The sequence below is a fragment of the Ambystoma mexicanum genome, chromosome 7p, assembly GCF_040938575.1.
Source record: "Ambystoma mexicanum isolate Mex_15411 chromosome 7p, UKY_AmexF1_1, whole genome shotgun sequence".
NCBI classification, from domain to species: Eukaryota; Metazoa; Chordata; class Amphibia; order Caudata; family Ambystomatidae; genus Ambystoma; species Ambystoma mexicanum.
In genome coordinates, this window is record NC_090939.1 from 576,882,570 (window position 1) to 576,903,125 (window position 20,556).

The 20,556-nt window shown below is 45.0% G+C and overlaps 1 protein-coding gene across 1 annotated transcript in view; it reads left to right on the forward strand.

Annotated features, from left to right (window-relative positions):
• Window positions 1-20,556, forward strand: part of VWA3B (von Willebrand factor A domain containing 3B) — a 2,300,294-nt gene that overhangs the window by 1,753,918 nt on the left and 525,820 nt on the right. Inside the window, exon 24 of the mRNA XM_069636259.1 lies at window positions 16,191-16,243. Coding sequence (XP_069492360.1) covers window positions 16,191-16,243 — 53 coding nt within the window. The remainder of the gene's footprint in view (window positions 1-16,190; window positions 16,244-20,556) is intronic.

Genomic DNA, 20,556 nt, shown 5'->3' on the forward strand with positions numbered 1-20,556 from the left:
ACTGCTCCCAGAGGTGCCCGCCTGATCTTCTAGGTTCTCCCGGATTCTGCCAGCCTGGGAATGGCTGGCAGAATGTGGGGACCTAGTCTCCTGTGTTCTGGGGCACTCAGAGGAGTCTTCTGACTCCTCCTTGCTCCCAGGATTTGATGGGTACCCCTCCACTGTCCTAGCTGGGCAGAGGTTTTTAGGATGCCCTTAGTGGGCCTACTCTCCTGGAGTTCCCCACTAAACTTCACAGTTCTTGGGTGCCCATACCCAGATGTCCGCCCATCCATTCCTGGGAGGTACTGGTCTATGAGCCCCATACTTCTAACTGGATGGTAATCTGCCATCCCCGTGGCCCTGGGCTCATGTGCGCCAGTGAACATGGGGGTGGCAGAGTCCAGGGACTGGGAGAGATGAAGGCTTCTGGTACTAGGGTTCCTGGGATTATGCTCAGGTGTTTCCCTTTCCCAGCGAACCTCATCTCTATCAGCCCCTGCTCCCTGTTGCCATGCAAGAGCCTGAGCCTTCTGTTGCTCAATTAAAGCCTTACTAGTCTCTATCAGTCTCTCTTGCATGGCTACCTGTCTGTGGAGCCTATCATTTTTCTCACGGAGAGCCTCATTTTCTCTGTGTGCTTCCTGGTTTATCTTTGAGTACTGGGCCAGTCTTTGCTGCAGGAGGGTTACCTCCTGAGTCCCGTCCCTACTGGCCTGCTCCTTTCTTGCCAGTGCATCTTCCACCCTCCTGGTGTGCTCTAACAAGTTTTGATGCTCTTTTTGGAGGTCACCCAGTCCCTGAAGGGCCAGGTGATTTTCTTCCAGTTTCCCTTTTAAGTGACAGACTTCCTGGCCTAAGGTGTCCCTTTCCTGAGTAAGAGCCTACCTCTGTACTTCCAGTTCGTCCCTCTGCCTTTGAAGGGCACCAGGTATCTGGCGCTCTTCATCAAACTCTGCCTGGGTATCCAGGTCTTTCAAAATCAGTGTATTGCTCTCTGCCTTCTCTCTATCTAGGTGGCCTTGCAGGGTGACTACCTGCTCTGCACATACCCTGTTGAAGTCGAGTTGTTGCTCCAGTTTTTCTGGCTCTGCAGTAGGGAGTCCAAACCTTCTTGTTACTCCTTGTGCAAGGCCAGAATTCTGGTATCCTGTTCTGCCTTTTCCTGCTGCAGGATACCCATGTCCTCTTTTATTTTAATGATATACTGTCTGCTTCAATTTTCTGACTCCTGGCTCCTCTGCAGCCTCTGCTCAGTAGAGTCCAGATCAGATTGGGCCTTTTCTAATGCCATCAGTTGCCTACTTGCCAGATCTTGACCTTCAGCATATTGATCCTGTATGGCTCCAATAAGCAAATATATATATGCTGCTATTTTGGCAATCTTATTTTGCTCATCCGTGGCCTTAGGGGCCATATATTGTTCGCTCAGGGCCACATGTAAGGGATCCTGGTCTCTCCATATATCTGACCCTGTTGCAGTGATCTGTTGTGTGATTGCCTGCAACCACACATTCTGGTCCTGCTCAGTCCACTCACCTCTCACAAATAACTTATGTAAAAGGTGCTCTCTTGCTATCTTGATGTCTACCAATGTCGCCATTTTGGAAATATTAATTTCCTTCCTGATTTACAGAAGTGTATTAGTTTATGTTTGCAAAACAGACCGTTTCCTTAGAGCGTTCCCTTTTGAGGGGTGCTTTTACAGTGTAACACGGCGTAGTAGCCCAACAGGATTTATGTATCCTCTCAGTTAGCACACTGTATTAAACTGCACAAGTGGTAGATCTAATCCAGAAATCCCGGCCACGAGCCCCTAATATGTAAGTGATTTCAATCCAGCACTCCAACTAAGTCAATGCCTAGTATGGGATGCCTAATGGAAACCCTTATTTATATATTTTTATGTCAAAGTTTGTTTAATTCTCGATGATGTACCCTTATATAACACCCCTCTCTTTGAATTCCCCCGGTCTCACTGAACCAAGAAATAGGTTTGTTTTGCAAATTAAAAGATTTATTTGAAGAATTGAACAATATATAGATTATACTTTTATGAATATGAATAATATCTGAATATCACACTTATGAATATGAACAATGATCAGCAATGGGTAATATTACAATATCAACAATCTCTTTAATCATTTAGGAGTAGGAATAGGAAGAATAATCTAAAAGAGAATACTTTGTATGGTTTAAGGAAATACAATGATAGGAAAGAATGCAACACAGAAATAAGACTTGATATGATTTCAATCAAAAGACAATATGATCACTCTTTCCCCATGTTATTTCTCACTCCCCCCCACTATGCAATATGAAGAGATGGAATGAGGGCACGTAGGTATCAGGAATAACAATCCACAATTGCAGTTTCAATCCCACTTCCCCCCAGCAAGCTTAGAGAGAACAGGAATGCTTTAAAAACAGGTCAAAATGCTTTTGAATGTGATTTGCAATAAATGGGAAAATGCTAAAATGATTTTAATTCGCTAAAGGAGATTCAGCACTAGTGAGAGTGGCTTTGGATTGGTTCAGGTCAACACTAGCAATGATTGTAGAATGATTAGCAGATGTAAAACGAAATTCAGAAGTTGAAAGCAAGAAATAGCTGTTTTACTATGGAGTGAAATTTAGCCAAATGCGAAATCGCGGCAACGTGCGGTTCAAAAGTTACAGAGGTTTTTGTGAAGGTCGATTTTTCAGAAACAGAGTCAAGATTTCTAAATGACAGATTGCGCTTTAAAGATTCGGAACCATTATGGATTTATACTAAGGGGCTATGAAAGTACAAGATACCCAACGGGACAATCACCAGAACAGGGCGCCTTCCACTCTGATTATTGTGCGCCAGGACACTTGACTTTCGTCAAAAATATCAGTGCATAGATGATTATTGTTACAAATATCACAGACAATATAATGAGAAAAATTCAGAATGGACACAATATTCTATAATGCAGTTCTGGATAGGTTGAAATGGATTGAATAGGATTACTTTAAACTAAGAGATGACTATGGACAGTTCTACACTAAATACTTACAACTATGGCTTTGGAATGGAATGGGCCCGTCAAAGATCTGGTCAAAGGTTTGGACTTCACTCGCCACCGGACAGGATTCAGGGCACCTGGACTCTGCTCTCAGCAAGGCACTCTGGTCTGCGTGGCCTCTTGGACTGGATCTGACGGGTTCTGGGGTACAGCTCTGCTCTGCGGGTCTGAATCTTCCTGCAGGGTGCTTCGCCAAGCAATCAGTTGAGGAGTGGAAAGTGTGTATCCTGTCTGTCCTCAGCAGTCCCTATTTATGTATTTCCAAAGTGGGTAGGGAGGCTGATTCTAAACAGCTCTGTGTTTCTTTTTGGCAATCAGCATAGCTTTTTCAAGTGATTTCAGGCTACTTTGTGGGTGGCCCAATGGTGGGTTTTGGCAGTGGTCTCCGGTGTTACCACTGACATAGGCAAAAGTGGAGGGCGGCTTATTTTTCCGATTTTTACTGCGCACTTTCTGGTGATTTTTAGCAAGCAGCACGCCATCCAGCGGCCATTTCTGATGCTTCTGCTGCCAGCAATGCACAGTAATGTTGCAGGGCCTGGACTAGTGGGTTGAGACATCCCACACAGCATTGAGGTCACGATCATTTGTCAATTCAATATCCTGAATACATACTGCTGCTTTTTTGTTGTTGCTTTTTCTTAGATTTAATTGTGCCCTTCCTTACTCACAAACTCGCCTCAAAAGGTGGATGCATCACAGAGTTGACCAAAGATTGAAGAAACATTTGAGAATTACAAGAATGACTGTTTATATTACCCTTTCCATTTTTTTTCTTTTCGTGTGGTTTGAGTTTGATTTTTATTGGCCCTTGTCTTTTGCCTTTTGTAGAAAATAGCATAATTTACATACTCCAGTTTGAATCCGCTTCTATTTTCTGCTGAGTGCTCACAACTAAGGCAGCTCCTTGCATAATTACCGGCATTGAAGAAGGTTGTGAGTCATCCTCTATAATAATACGTTCCACCACTCCTACAGCAGGTTGTCTTTGATTACGTCCATCAAGACCCGCTTCATGTTTAATAGTTATTGTAGCAGAAAACGGATGTTCCAGGCGAATCTCTTGAGGTTACCCTTAGCGTGTTTCCTATGTTAGTTTTGTGGATGTAAATGAGAAAAATGTTAAGTGTTGAGAGTTTTGTTCTTGCCTAAGATATAGCCTTCAACGAAAGAGATCTTAACTTTCATTGAGTTTTCTGTTGCAATGAGCAATCCTTTCTTTTCATATAGCTGATCCAGAGAGTTGAGCATGACTTTTGGGGCAGCTAATGATGATGGGCCCAAATAGGCTCATTGAGTCGATCCATCTATTAGATGCAGTGAAAAGAGAGGTGTAGAGGGAAGCTGGAAAAACGAGTCATCACTTTGGGAGTCACCTAAAGCCATTGCGGCCCCTTACTATCAGCTGCAACATTAGTGTTGGAAAGCACTGGTATCTTGGGTGACAGACTCTTGGGTTCCATCAGTGGCTCCATTGGTGTGTTTTCTAAAGCATTAAGCAAAACATCATCTTCTGAATTTTGGGCGCAATCATTGATTCATCATTTGTTGAAGAATTTTGAACAGAGCTATATAAATTCGATTTCGCAAATGCCTATATCTTAATTCTGTCAAGTTGACTCTGCAAAGAATTTAGGGGGCCCTTACTCACTCTAGTACTCAAAGGATCAGAGGATGAGCCGCCGAGGGGTAAAAGGGAAATTTGGTAAAATAAAGTAGTGATTTTGGAGTCTCCAACCGGTATTACCAAGCCCTTACAGGCAAATCCACCCACAGAAGGAGCTGGTGTGTTTTGGGCATGTGTTTCACCCACTTTCTTTATCTGGGGTGTATTTGAGCGGCCAGGGTAGCATACATATCCGTGTCTCCTGAGGAGCTCTGTGCTTCTAGATTCACAGAAGGGTTCTCAGACTTGCTCCTTAATGCGTACATACTGTGATCAGGATTAACCTTCAAATTCTCAGTCTTACCCTTAGCCTTCTTGCCGTGGAACCCAGTGGGTGCTCACAGGTGACTTTTTCTTTTTCTTTTTTCAAACAGAAAAAAAAAGTGTTGTAGGAAACTCAGATACTAGCGTTTTAACATCACTGTCATAGTAATTCCTTCTTCGGAGCAAACATACAATAATTAAAGCGTTGCAAAGTCTCACCTTGAAGTAGCACGGCTGACAAACGTAGTCCTCCCACCACCTCCAGACTCGCAGCAGACTGCAGTAGACTGCACTTGCACCGCACTACTGCAACCCTCCATGCCTGCCAGCGGCTTTTATGCTGTGTTCCTCCTCCCCGTCCTGTGAAGCTTTTGGTAGGAAACAAGCAGTAGAGTGCAGATAAACCAGTGCAGTAGACTGCACTTCTACGTTCCTCCTCTCCGTCCGATGAAGCCTTTGGTAGGAAACAAGCAGTAGAGAGCAGATAAACCAGTGCAGTAGACTGCACTTCTACGTTCCTCCTCCCCGTACGATAAAGCCTTTGGTAGGAAACAAGCAGTAGAGTGCAGATAAACCAGTGCAGTAGACTGCACTTCTACGTTCCTCCTCTCCGTCCGATGAAGCCTTTGGTAGGAAACAAGCAGTAGAGAGCAGATAAACCAGTGCAGTAGACTGCACTTCTACGTTCCTCCTCCCCGTACGATAAAGCCTTTGGTAGGAAACAAGCAGTAGAGAGCAGATAAACCAGTGCAGTACACTGCACTTCTACGTTCCTCCTCCCCGTCCGATGAAGCCTTTGGTAGGAAACAAGGAGTAGAGAGCAGATAAACCAGTGCAGTAGACTGCACTTCTATGTTCCTCCTCCCCGTCCGATGAAGCCTTTGGTAGGAAACAAGGAGTAGAGAGCAGATAAACCAGTGCAGTAGACTACTTGCTACGTTTCTCCTCCCCTTCTGATGAAGGTTTCGGCAGCAAAGAAGCAGTACCGAGCAGCTAAACCAGTGCAGTATACATTTATAGTTCTAGTCATGGTCGCAACATCACAATCCCATCACAACAGCTCCTGATTTTACAGGGAGCTGAGTAGCTGCACAACTTGCATTTGTGAGCACTGTGGCTGTAAACAGTTAACAATTTTCATGTTGGATAATGCAGACACCGCAGTTATACTTTGCAAGCAGATTAATGGTACTGCCATTTGGTGGTGTCGGGTAAACAGAATTTGGTAATACCGAAAGGTAAAGAATTGGGGGTTTAGGAGTCATCATAGAGTTAATTGTAAGGCTGCTTTGAAATACATTTTATAGTATATCACCTGACAAAAAAGAATAAATGACGTAATGTTAGTTGATGCAATAATAGTATTAAAACTGTGGCATAACGTGCACCATGTCTAAATAAAGAACAACTATGATACATAGATAAATAGTTGCCAATACCGTCACTTTTCAAATGAGTCACAAACGTTGTGATTTTCAGTTGTTAAGGGAGTCAGGCAACCTTTAACATCCGCCATGTTGTATTGCTGATGAAAGCACGCTGGATGTCACATATGGATTTTAGCAATGACACCTTCAAGGACCAAATTGAATTGGCAACTGCTGATATCAATTAATGTCAGAAATGGGACACGTTTTATATCTTGTACATGCTGTGTTTATACGTGTTCCATTTGACCCTTTGCCGCCTTTTATGGTAAGGGAATTGGTCTGAGCGAGCAAGCCTGGACCTGGGAAGGTAGGGTCCCTCCTAAGCATATTTAAAAAAAATAATGGAATGGTACATTTTACAGCAAAAATCTCAGAGCATTTGAGAAAGGGTCATGAAATGTATAGTCAGTTCTGTAGGGTAACCCATAAGATCAAAAGAGTTAATGCCTTTTCACCAGCAGTTCATAATGCCATTTTGCAACACATTTCAAGAGCCATGGGTCAACAATATATCACATCATTTTCATTGGAAAAAGGCTTTCTTGATGCCTGTTCTCACAGTTTCCGAGGTAATAACTCGATATACGTTTCTCGCTTTTATTTAAGATCGATTTAGAAAGACCGACACAGTCTTTCTAAATCGACCTTAACAGACACTGCCTGCAAGACCGCTTGCCTGCCCAGCCATGTCCCTCGCTGTAAGTGAGTGCAGGTGCTGAGGGCCGGAAGACAGAGGTCGCAGGTATGAGAGTTAAGTGCGTGTGTGTCTGTTGAGGAGGAATGTCTGTAGTGTGGAAGGGAAGGGTCGGAGGAGAAGGTACGCGTGTTTGTGTCTGAGTGGGATTCAAGGTAGAGTTTTTGTGGCGGGGAATGGAGGGGACAGAGAGTGAGTACGTGTAAGTCTGTGTGTGTGTGTGTGTGTGTGTGTGTGTCTGTGGGGAGAGGTTGAGGGTACATGTTTTTGGTAGGGAATGCAGAGGGCAGGAGAGGGGTTCTGGGGGTGTGAAACCCCCCAGTTTAAAGGAAATCCCTTCCAGCGAGGGAGAGAATGAGAACAGATGGGGGATCAAAATTCTGGAAGGTTTCAGTTGTATCCCCTCCCCTGCCCCCGCTGAAATTGTCAGAATCCCACTATTGAAGTCCACACCAAATCAGCCGGCAAAAAAAAAGTTTTTATCTGTAATCTTCAATATTTAGGATTATTGCATAGAACCATTCCCACAGCATATGCCAGCATGGCCACTGTAAAGCACATTTTGATTATGCTTGTGTCCACCATATTTGCCAGTATTGCCCTATTAGGCACATTATCATGATGTGTGTTCCAACAATATACACCAGTGGCCGCAATGTATGCCTTCATTAGCAGTGTAAAGCACATTTTCATGATGTCTACACCCACAGTCTATGCCAGCATCACCCCGCATGCACATATACATATGTACACACAGACAACCGCACACTTGCCCAACTTTCACACACACCATTTTTGTTTCCTTAATTGTCTGCTGCCGTGCCTGCTGCCTAGCTTAACCTGGTACATCTGTTCTGCCCTCTAGATCCCATACCACAAAACAGGAAGCATTGGGAGAATAAAGCTTCAAAGTCCCAGGTATGCAGACATTGCATATGCCCAGGGCTCTGAAAGTATAGTTCATCCAACACTTCAGTTGGATCAGTTATGAGCAGGCGATGTAGGAACTCCCTCTCCCTTTGCAAGGACCCCAGCCACATTCCCAGTGGGCCAATGACTGGCTAAGGAGCTGTACGTCCTAGTCTTATATTGTCCATTAGACATGGTTCATGCAGGGTAGGAGGGGACTCCTGTGTGTTCTCTCTTCCGCCTTTTGTTTTGCTCACTGAAGCCAGCTCCTCCATAAAGGCTGGAGTCAGTGACAAGGCACCAACCATCTATAAATGTGGGTGTTGCTGTCACTGATAGTCTAGTCCTTACGATCACTTCTTGTGCTAAAAGAAAGAGTGCTGCAGCTCTTCTCTGGTGCACATAGCAATGGATTGAGAAGAGAGGAACACTATACTGTCAGAACACAGTAAAAGGCAAAAGCCACATAGATGTCAGCACTCGGGTTCGCCCCTGGTCCGTTTATAAGGGGTGGCGTGCTGCCTGGAGACAATTGCGCCAACCACATCATAGCCCTGGACGACATTTGCCAACCAAGAGGTCACACTGCCAGTCGAGACATAGAATCACCTGATGTCCGGTCCAGGCGAGGAGGAGCCTCCGCCTGCCGTGGCTGAAAACAGCCCGTCTCGCACAACGCATTGCATTGCAACTTTCTTGTTTCCCGTTAACGCTTTCCTTCTTCCCTGTTCGTGGACTTTCACTGCTTTCCTGCAGGCTTCAGCCTCCCCGTTCACTCTGACTAGCTTCTTGCTGCCTCCGTCACTGCATTTTTTCCCCACTTCCTGTGCTGACTTTTTATTGTGCTTTCCTTTTGGCTCTGGCTTATTTAGCCTGCATTTGGGATCTTTGTGTCTCATCCATCACTGGAGCCACTTCATCACCGGACTGCTCTCTGCACCAAGGTTTTTTCACTCCTTCTGGAGAATTTCCTTGGGTTTTTTCCTTCCCCGTGCCAGTTGAGTCTGTGTACTTCAGACAGCCCTGGCTTCGGGTAAGGAGAGATTCAATTTGCACCAGCGAAGAAGTGCAGGCAAGGAATTGGGTAAGCAAAATCCTAAAATCTTAAAACCCCCCAACTGCTGAGTGAAACATGTCACAGCTGCAGGGGTTGGTGGCAGCGGTCCAAAACCTCTCTTTAGAGGTTCAGGCCTTGAAGAATGAGAACCCTGGTCTAAAAGGATGACTTTAAAGAGCATTCTGGAGTCATCCGATGATCATCGAACTACATTAGAAGTCATTACCACATCATCAGAAGTCATCAGGCTGTTAAGGTAATCAGCAAATATCTCAGAATGGTGGGTGATGATTTGGGGATGAGCTTAGGATGACTTGCTGATGATGCCAACAACATCCGTATTTTAGAAAACTCTTTGTTCCTGATGATTTTAGGATGACTTGCCGATTACTTCAAGAGCATCACCTTGTTTGTCCCTGATGATTTGGGGATGATTCTGGGATGACCCGCCAATTACTTCAAAAACATCAACATGTTTGTCCCTGATGATTTGGGGATGATTCTTGGATGACCTGCTGATTACTTCAAGAGCATCGCCATGAAACATGTTTGTTCTTGATTATTTGGGGATGGCTTACTGATTATTTCAGAGCATCACAGAGTTTGTAGGATGATTTGCGGACTAATATTGATTGTCATTCAGCTTTTGCTTAGTTTCACTTGTGCTTAATGATTTTCTAATGCTTTGTTAAGCACACCTATTTGACTATGTTGGGCAAAAATGGAAGCCACAGGCCTACACATAGCATGAGCCTTCTGGGTGAGACTTCTTTGCCATCCCAGTCAAAAGCAGGCACCCAGCACCCTCAAATTCCCCAATGTGGCACGGATAAAGCTTGAGACTATGTTGCGTGATAATGGAAGCCACAGGCCTTAACATAGCATGCACCTGGGGGGCGTGGTTTAACAGCCATGGGCTAAGTCGCATAATCGGGAGGCTGCGGCCGATCCTGAAAGATCCTGCTGCACAGTTGAAACAAAACCGGATGACATGCGAACAAACCCAAAGCTGCATGAATAGGGTGAGCTTATAGAGATTGCTCCTTTGGACGAAAAGAAGGGGAGAAACGAAAGTTACAAACGGATGGAAAACAGCTTGATCTCACCAAGGCTCGGACAAAATGGCGGTCAATGCCAGACAAAGGAATAGAATGGTGAGGAGCTGCAGCTAAAATAACGGCAGTGCGAGCGAAGCGAGGGCTGCCTAGAATAAAGCACAGAAATCGGGCAGAAGGAGCATGCTCCGAGTTCATAAGATACTGCCGGGGGGCATTGCTTGGGACGACAGACGGAGCCCCTCCAGCACAGGGCACAAAGCACTGGGACAGGGAACTGCCCGGATTCGGAGACGGTGTGGCCGGGCACCTGCGACTCTCCAATACCGAAAAGCACATTACATTAAGCGAAGCGCAACCAACCGGCCAGAGTGACCCAGAACAGAAGAACAGACCAAGAATTGGATGGGGAGATAGACCGTGCCACACGAACACGGGAAGGTTAGACGACCAGCTGCGTCCTAGTAAAAGAAGAGGGGCCACGGGCAGACGGGAGCAGAGCTGAGACAGACGGGGCTCGGGAAGCAGGAGCAGCTTGAGCCCTAACGGAAAATAAATAAAAAATAAAAGGCGAGAAGCCTAGAGTACTCGACGATATCATGTAGCCGCATATTGTAACAAGACTGGAGGGGAGAGGTTGAACTACAACCCCGGACCGTATGAAAGTGACGAGTCACAAACCTAAGGGTACTGCACAGCCCACGGATACTCGGTTCCCGCACCACACTGGACTAAGGCACAAAACGAAGTGAGCAAGCCCTGAAACGAGTGCTGCAAACGAGCTCCCGGAATAAAGGCTAGTTCCGGCTGCATGGTTGGTGAATAAGTGAGATGACGGGCTGTATAGGAGGCAAGTGCTCGGGCAGGCATTAAGGCAGGGATCCAGGACATTGCACAGCGGACAAAAACACATGGAGAGGGGACGGTGGAGCACGCCAAGACACATGTTGTGGCCAATAAAAGAAAAATTGCACCATACTGCGGCAACATGGGCCACAGCGGTGAATGTGGCCATCTGATAAAGGCTCTCAAGACACAACCCGGAGCGGTCTAGATACTGGGGCAAGGCTATTGCCACACACAGATGGGACAGTACAGTCTCCGGGGGGCATTCTAGGTTCCTTTGATATAAAAACACTAAAAAGCCTGCTGGTGTAGCGTAACTGGCAGGAGACTGAGGCACAGACCCACAGCCAAAGTCAAGAAGCGGGAGAGACAATGGGACGGAGGTGAAACGGCAGACTTCCATAGGAGCAATAATCTACCCCGAGATAGAAGGGCCAGAGTTGATAAGGCCGCCTGAGTCAGTGGACTCCACATCAGATTCCAGACTGTTGAGCGCTGAATGTGTCCCGTTTTTCCTAAAAGAATGGATATGGTTGCCAAAAACACAGCAGGTTGGAGGAACAAAACTGTTAGACCTAGGATGGAAGATTTGGCGAAGGGCTTGCCTGGCCATGGAAAATCCAAACCTGTTCTCCCCACAGATGCCGCTAGTAGCACTGAATAGATTGGGTGAGCAATTGAGGAAGACAGTCTGAAAACATTGTAAACCGATAGGTATAGCAACGCTGGCGGATGTATGGCAGGATGGGAAGGCAGTGGAAGATACTGGACACTTGGTCAGAAATAGTGCTGGAGCTGTAGCCCGACATGGCCATAGAAACTTTTCACGATGTATCAGATGGAGGCCATGAGGTCTCCCGAATCTATGAATTGCTGATGTCAAAGATGGGAAGCGAAGTGCTTCAGTTGAGACGGGATTGGGAAGAGGAAGCTGGAGATTCTATGAGTGATGGGTTGTGAGTGAGGGCACAGGGATACCACAAAAGAGTATCCAGGAAGACAAGGTTGCAACAAATCCAGTTATATGTTACCCATAGAGCGTATATGACCCCTCAGAAGATTGCACGGTTTACGAATACAGGAATACAATCATGTCCCAAATGTGGGGAAGTGAACGCGGGACTGGTGCATATGTTCTGGGCATACCCTGGAATAAAGAGATTCTGAAGGGACGTGGCCCACCTTTTGGAGGAGAAAGGGATTAAATTTGAGGTAGAATCTTAATGGGCGTGTATGGTGGGGGGGATTCCTAGGCTGCGTAAGTTGAAACATGTGAGTAAACTTAAGGACCTGGCATTTATACTGGCTAAGCGCAGTATTGCCATGGGCTGGAAAGCAAATAACGGACCAAAAATAGAAAGTTGGTGGCCCAACCTTGACCTGAAGTGGCTTATGCAGATGAAGGGTGAGAACCCAAAACTGCTCAGGTGGTCCATTAGCCTGCAAGGGCTAGACTACACTATAGAGCATAGACCAGGAAAGAGTCACGATAATGCAGATGACCTTTCCAGAAGGTATGTTGACCATCTGGATGAGGGTGTCTATCTCGTGGGAGATTAGGCACCCTAACCTCAGTCTGGGGGTGGGCGAGTGTGATGCTGGAAATGCATCGGAGGGACAGGGCCTCCGTATCTTTGTCCTTTACTGCTTTTTGTTGTGTGTTCTGTTGTGTTTTCCATGTAGGAGTTCATGTGGGACTCCTGGCGGTGCAGCTCTCTTTTGGTTTGGTGTACAGACCCAGGGGATACCCTTATGGCACCCATGGGTGGGGGTGCAACTCTGGCCCCTAGTTTATGTTTTTGGGCACCTGTGTGTGGCACACAGAGCAGGGTACGGTCTGGTGGCACTTCCAAGCTGAATTTGACAGGTGCTCTGACTATCCTCCATTTTGGGATACCCAGGCCCTGCCATTGGAATCAGTTGCTTCTTGATAGGAAACAAGATGGCCCCTGTGGCCTCTTGCTTTCTAATGCCTGTTACCTTGTTTTCCCAAAGTCCTGGGAAGCCCTGTCTCTGTCCCTTCCCCCTGACTGGATGCTGGGTGGAAGTTCCATATATGGTGGTGTTGTGAAGTCCAGGCCAGACTGGCTGGAGCATTCCCAGTGACTGTATGTTGTGGGTACGCCTGTGGGTGGGACCTGGGAGAATGGCGTATGTGACCAATATGCACTTCTTGTTGTGGATGTCTGGTTTCTGGTGTTTGACACAATGACTGAGACAGCCGTGCCCGAAACTGGTGTGAATGCAGTGCAAAGTGTTGAATGGCTGGGTACTTGTCCCAATACACATAACTTGTTGTGTGTGTCTGGAGAGAAGTGAATGGCCTGAATGCACTATGCACCTGATGGCTGCCTGCCTGCCTGCATGAATGCCCTTCTGACTGATTGGTTGCCTGAGTGTGACCCAGCAGAATGAATGGGAGATCAACTAGTATATCTGGGGGCCTCTCAGTGCTAGAATTGGTTTTCAGAAGCTGAAGAGTAACTGGAGTGAAACTGAAGCTTGACCTTGAAGCCTTGTTGGAAGAGAGGAGTTACTGTTGCCCTTCTTCATCAATCTGAAAGCTGCTGTGTCTCCAAGGACTGACCCAGAGAAGATCTGGTAAGGTGCCCTCTTCCCGAACTACGAGGGATCATCGTGCACCAGCTGATATTTGCCAAAGCTCCCTGGTAGACAGACCTACGACAGGCTGCCGACCGGAGACGGGGAGTGCCGCGGAATCCCAAAGAGAAGCGACCAGACTGTTGTCCGCCACCGTCGATGACCGCCGTCGCTGACCGGAGCCACCGTTCTCCCTTGTCTAAGAACTTTCGAATCACTTACGCGCTTGTCTGCACCGCGGCCCGTCTTATCCCGCCGGAGAAGGCCAGGCCGTCGACGCGCTGAGGAGCATCTGTCGGTGGGTTTCCTGCCACCCAAAGACCACAGAGACGCCGACGACTCGACGCCCTTGTTGGGCCGCAGTTCTTCAAACTCTTTGTGATCCAGAACTATCGACATTGCGGTGACCCACACGCCTCTTCCTTGCAGGACGTTTATGCTTCCCCGTCGACGAGCACCGCTAGGAATGAAGCTGCCACTTCACTGCCGTAGTTCACCATGTTCATTGCCGGACTTTTGACGACCTGTGGCTCCTGCCTTAAAGGGAGTGCACTCAAGAAGGGCCGTCGATTTCCCAACGAGGAACTCTACAACACCAGGTACTTTGGGGTTGCTGAACTATTGGAAAAATTCTTGTGAACAATATATGGACTGGGCTTGTATATCTTTACTTTACAGGTTGCCCAGGTGGGGGGATCTCCACACAGAGCGGTGTCTAGATAGCAGGGCCAGTATTCTGCCTATTGTTCTAATCAACTGCTTTCCTCTTATATCTATTGTTGGTTTCCTTTACAAACTGATTTGTGTGACATTTAACCGTACAGTTGATGCACTTTAAAGAGATCGAATAGTAATTGTGGTACCACGTAGAACTGCATAGATTTGCCATTATAGATAACCGAGTATAAAGTGAGTTATCGTGATATTGTACATAACCTTGAATATTAATTATATAAAGACTGTGTTTTAACTAATACAGTGTGTGGACATTCCTTTGTGGTTGCTTGGGGACTACACTGTACTTAAGAACCAGCCTGGATCACCTCCTGAGAAGGTAGGCCTTGATTGCTCGACCACGATACCAATGATAGAGAAGGCTTCAGCCTCCCCTTTCTCTCTGACTAGCTTCTTGCTGCCTCCTTCACTGCATTTTTTCCTTACTTCCTGTGCTGACTTTTTATTACGCTTTCCTTTTGGCTCTGATATACACCCTATAATCCGTGGGCTGGCCTCTTTAGCCTGCATTTGGGAATTTTGTAACTCATCCATCACTGGAGCCACTTCATCACCGGACTGCTCTCTGCAGCAAGGTTTTTTCACTCTTTTGGGCATTTTTCCCTTGTGTTTTTTCCTTAACGGTGCCAGTTCATTCTGTGTACTTCAGACAGCCCTGGCATCAGGTGAGGAGAGACCCTATTTGCACCACCGAAGAACTGCAGGCAAGGAATTGGGTAAGCAAAAGCCTAAAAATAGATCACTTGGCTCCATCCATATCCCATGAGGAGGATGAGCATCTACATTGCCCTTTTTCTCTTACTGCTTAAATTGGTCTCGTTTAAAGCATGCAAGACACTTCGCCTGTTGCCTTAAAGTATCAAGGTGTGGCAGGAGTATGTCCTTGGTCAGCCTTGCTCAGCCAGCGAAGAGAGATGGTGTGCATGTGACATAATTATAAGGGGCACCATTCAGCTCCTATCATCAGCAAAGAATGAAATAAATGCCATTTTACCCTATCAACTGGTGTCAGTTTTATATGCCGATTCACAAAGGTACTGTCATATTTGCTACGCCAAATTTCTATTCATGTATTACAATTTCTTGTGGTGTGTCATATAAATGTATTATTGTAGGTGTATTTTTATTAGTGGTAATTGAACGAGAGACTGTAAAGACCAGCCACGGTCAGGCCTACTCATGCAGCTTACACTAACCGCTTATGTACCCCCAGATTCAAGCGAGTCAAAGCCAGGGACTCCAGATTCCCCGTCTCCGCAGCCATGCTGTGGAACGCCCTTCCCCCCCTGCCTTGAGAAAGGAGCCCCCTTACACTGTGTTCCTTAAGAAACTGAACAACTACCTATTTCATTAGCAGTCCTTATCCTGCTAACTGTTTGTAACATACCATGCTGTCACAAGCACTTGGACGCCTAACGGTTAAGGGCCTGATTCATGGAAGGTTTTCCTATCAGATTGCGCCATTATAAAACACTTCCATGAATCAGGCCCTAAGTGCGCTATTCAGATGTATAATTAAAAATAAAAATGAACCAATATTCACTTGAAACATTGCCAACTGGTGCAAGAAAAGCAGATATGGGACAGCGTGCAGGAAAAAAGAAACAATTAGATGGGGATGGCTGGGGGAGGGGGTGGAGAGGTTGAGGGGAAAGACCAGGTGAAACAGGGTTGATAATGGTAATCTTGCTCCATTAAATGTAAGGTGCTGGATTTAAAAAATAAGAAAATATAGAGAATGAAATGTAAACAAAAGGAAAGAAAACAGACACTAAATTACAGGATCGCGATTTGGGTCAATGTTTTCAAAGGGAATCATTGAAATAATCATTATCAATCTTGATCACTGTGCTAACACTGTTGTAGAAACCTAACGCATCTCAAATTCTGATTTATAGACCAAAACACCAAAAAGAAGGAAAGCACTTGGACTCCGACACAGACAAAAAAGGTACTATGAATTACTCAATGGAAAATAACCAAATGAGCGTACATCAATATGTCTATTGTTTCCTTCTGTATCACCAGTTCTGTTTCTGCCATCATATTAGATATTTACTCGTACACTTTGAAAAATATACTGCATGTACATTGTTTTAAGGCTATTGACTCTGATCTGTAGATTTTGTTTTCTGTATTTAAAAGTAGGGTGTAATTACAACATAATAAATACAGGATAACATAAATGTTCAGCTTTCAAAACAAATGATGTTTTGTTGATTTCCTCACATTGTTCTCTGAATATCTATATATCAGGTCCTGCTAGAAGTGCCGAAAATCAGTTTCAATTTGTTTTCATCTTTGGCTCAGCGTCACTGTTTGGGAGTTGGAGTATAGCTTGTGATGGGGTTGGCATGTTTGATGAGCCCATTTCGCATCTGGGTCCTTAAGTCACTTGGCCTCATTACAAGTATGGCGGTAAGGCAACAACGGTGCTGGTATCGCTAACGGCACCGTTGCTACCTTACCGCCATACTAGGAGTTCGGCTCGCGGGTGGCCTTGCAGCCACCAGGTCTAACCTGGTGGCCGTATCGGCACCCGCGAGCAGAACATGATGGTAGCACCGGTATCGTTATTAACGGTACCGGTGCTACCACCCTCCCCATTTCCATTTGAGCCCTATGGGGCTCAAATGGAAATGGGGATGTACCAGGCCCGACACCCACGAAAGGGCAATTGCCGGGTCCGGCTGGGCCGGAAGAACCTGGTAATTGCCCATTCGTGGGTGCCGGCCCCGGATGTGAGTTTGGAGGTAGCCTTGCCGGTAAAACCGGCAAGGCTACCTCCAACCTCGTAATGAGGCCTACTGTCTCATTAGATCTAGTCGGCTAATTTGGACCATCGCAGGCGAATGGAGATGGGTTGTAATGTGTGATCTTAAAATAAAAGCACATCCTAGGCATGTGCCATCTTTTCAGCTCACAAATTCTTTTTGCTCAGTCCCCTAGTCCTGACGTTGGTTCATCTCATCTAGGTATTTTCACAAAGTTGACTTGGATTAAGAATGCACCAGCCACGGGTGATCCATATTAAAACCTTTTGAATGCAGTATTTCACTAGGGAAAAGTAAACCAAGTTACTTAGTGAAACAAATGTGAATTGATGTAACTTATCATCAGGGTGGGCCTTTAGCAATGTTATTAGTCTTTTATACCGAGCACATCACCACCGTAGTGGTTTTATAGCGCCAAGCCTTGTCTGCATTGAGGCGCATTTCACCCTGCCTAGGGTGGCAGCCAGACCATGGTCCGTGGGGTGAAAAGGAAACTGGGACATGGAGAACAGGAAAGAGGAAGAGGGTCAAAAGTATGTTAGACAAAAAACGTGCAGACTTAATTTACAACATGTAGGTATGAAAACAAGTGAGTGATAGAGGCGATGAATGTATCCCAGCTTATTAGTGTTTTCATGTTTGCCCTCTGGATTGTGACTGCTGGTTTTATGATTTTTTTATGTTTAATTTTCAATGGATTACATTGTTAAAAAAAGGTTTTGTCTTCCTTAGAATTTTTTTAGGTGCAACATATTTAAATACGTATTATCTTATTTTGAATAATTAATTGATTATTTATTCATCCCACAGATACTTTTTGTTGTGTATTTTTACTGTTGTTCCCTGTCGGTCCTCCAGTCCAACAACAGGCCTTCCATTTTTCGGAGGATGTTGGCAGGGTCTTAGAAAAATGGGTGATGTTTTTATTTCAGATACCAGTTTGAAATGGATTTGCTATGTCTGCTGTACACCTGCATAGTAGGGGGTTTTCTAGACTGCTGGATGCCAGGGCCTCTTCCTGAGACATCCTCTTTGTGATCACCTCTCTCTTCTCGGAAAATGAAGGTGATAGCTTGAGGTGTGAGTGTTTCGGCCACTGAAGGATTGGCCATCAGAGAGGTGATGGGACCAGGCACAGGAGCCAATGGTCAGCACTGTGGACCAAGGTAGAGACTACACACCCTTAATCTAGTATGATAACTAGATGGATATTAGTTACGAGGTATTTAACATCTTGTATACAATCTTCTCTGTGAAATTGAAATCTTTTGAATACCAAAATAAATAAAAAATAAACATAATGCTCCAAACAATTTGTAGTTTTTCACACAATAGCAATTGTATTCTAAAGACTTTGCCATTTTAAGCTACAAAAGCCAATACATTTTGGACCCTTCATCCATCCTCAGGGCCAGTAGCTTTATATTATTACAAGCAATCTTGGGCCCGTTAAACTGGGCTAAATATTAACAGGAAACAAAAATGACAGGATCTGGTTAGAACACATGTTTATATCAATTTGCAATCCATAGCCAACATGGGCAAGTAATTGACAATGCAAGTGCACCATCCAGTGACATAAGTGAAAGCCCAATCAATTATTCATTACCATCACCAACCAATACAGCATAATTAGCCCATGGTGCCATGGTTCAAAAATATCATCACTAAGACCATCTCCAATAGATGCAAGGTATATCATCCATTTCCCCATATACTAATTAACAAAGTGAGCATGAAATCGGAAATACAGTTTAACATGGTAAGAACAAATTGAAAAAAGAAAATAAACCATGAAGAACATAAGAGACATACATTCAAAACAACCGCAGCTAGTGACTAAAACACAATGAAACAAATAAAAGAAGAGAAGATAAACAGACAAAATATTAATTAAGAGTCCAATGAGGGCTTTCCACACAATTCGACTAGCACTGTCACTCGTTAGTATGTTAGAAACTTGGCTTAACAACATCACATTGCCTTCATTCAAATCAATACCCCTTTTTTTTTTTTATTTGATCATAGCTTCATACGAAAGTTTTTAAAAAACGAAAACACTTCCACACATCAAAACTATCATCAAGGCACTTCTCATCCAACAGAAGAGTTAGACCTCCGCCGAAGATCACGACCTTGTCGTAAAACAGTCTTAACTCTATCTTTCAATTACAATTAGTTTGTCTAGATAGTTAATTGTGGCGCATATCAACATGTAATTGCACCGATCAATTAGTGTGGACCACCAGTCTTGAATATCGATGTTATGTGAGGCAAAAGTTCCCAGCGCAGCTGTTTGTTCCATATTAGCTCCGGGCATTCGATGACCAAATGACAGAGCGATTCCACACTTTTGTCACAAAACCGGCAGATGTTGTTTGAGGTGTCGTTATCATGTCTAAGGAACAACATTTCTTCGGTTGGCAACACATTAAGTCTCATCTGAAGAAACTTATCTCGATGGAACTTAGATGGAAAGAATTGGAGATACTTCGGAACCCGATTTGCTACATGCATGTCATAATTTTGACTTAGACTTGATTTCAGCAACCAACGTTTGCCTTACTCCAATCACAGTTGCTTTTTTTTTTTTGACTGCGCAAGGGTTATTACACTAAAGTTCCATTGATGCACCAACATGGTCAAGGTTCGTTAACACAGCTTCAGACCAAATTTTGAGTAGGCCATTGTACGGGCTGGTCGGTATTTATTTCAACATATTGTAAGGTGCTATCGATCCAGGCAATATCAATTTCCTAGAAAGTGAGAAAGATTTCCATAGGATTGCTGCACTCAAGGATTGAAGACCAAGTTCGAACCGAATTGCGGCAATAGAGACAAATCTTCGGAGTCCTAGGACCTTTTGCCAGAACCTGGCCTCTAGCTTGTCCTAAATTTTAGGTTCAATATTGAATCCAGCCTCGCCTCCAAAATTGATTGCTGCAACCACCTTTTGTCGGTAAAACAAGATGACTGGCATCATGGTGAATTTGCCAAATTCTCAATGTAATTTTGCACCTTGCAGTGCAAATGTATTAATTCTCACTTTTAGGTCTTCAGTCCAATTCCACTCTCCAATGGATTTGTTGAAAATGACGCAAAGGTACCTGATGCTGTCAGTTCTTGTTAGAGTTTTCTGATCAACTGTCCACTTGAACTGTTTGTTTCTAATGCCAAGATGAGGTCCCAGGACTATGATCTTAGACTTGTCCGTATTTATTTCCATGCCAAGTGAGGATAGGTAATAATAATAATAATAATTTGGCATTTATATAGCGCTACGAACCCTCAGCTATCTGAGCGCTGCTTATTATTACCCACGGTATGTGGTGCTCATTTATCGACCGCGGAAGGATGAAAGGCTGAGTTTGGCCCCACCGGGATTCGAACCTGTGTTAGCAGGCTCTGCACGGATGTCAAAGCGAGCACTGTACTCGCTGTGCCACTTTACATGCCTAGACTTGTTCGAAGTCTCTGAAGACCGATGGGA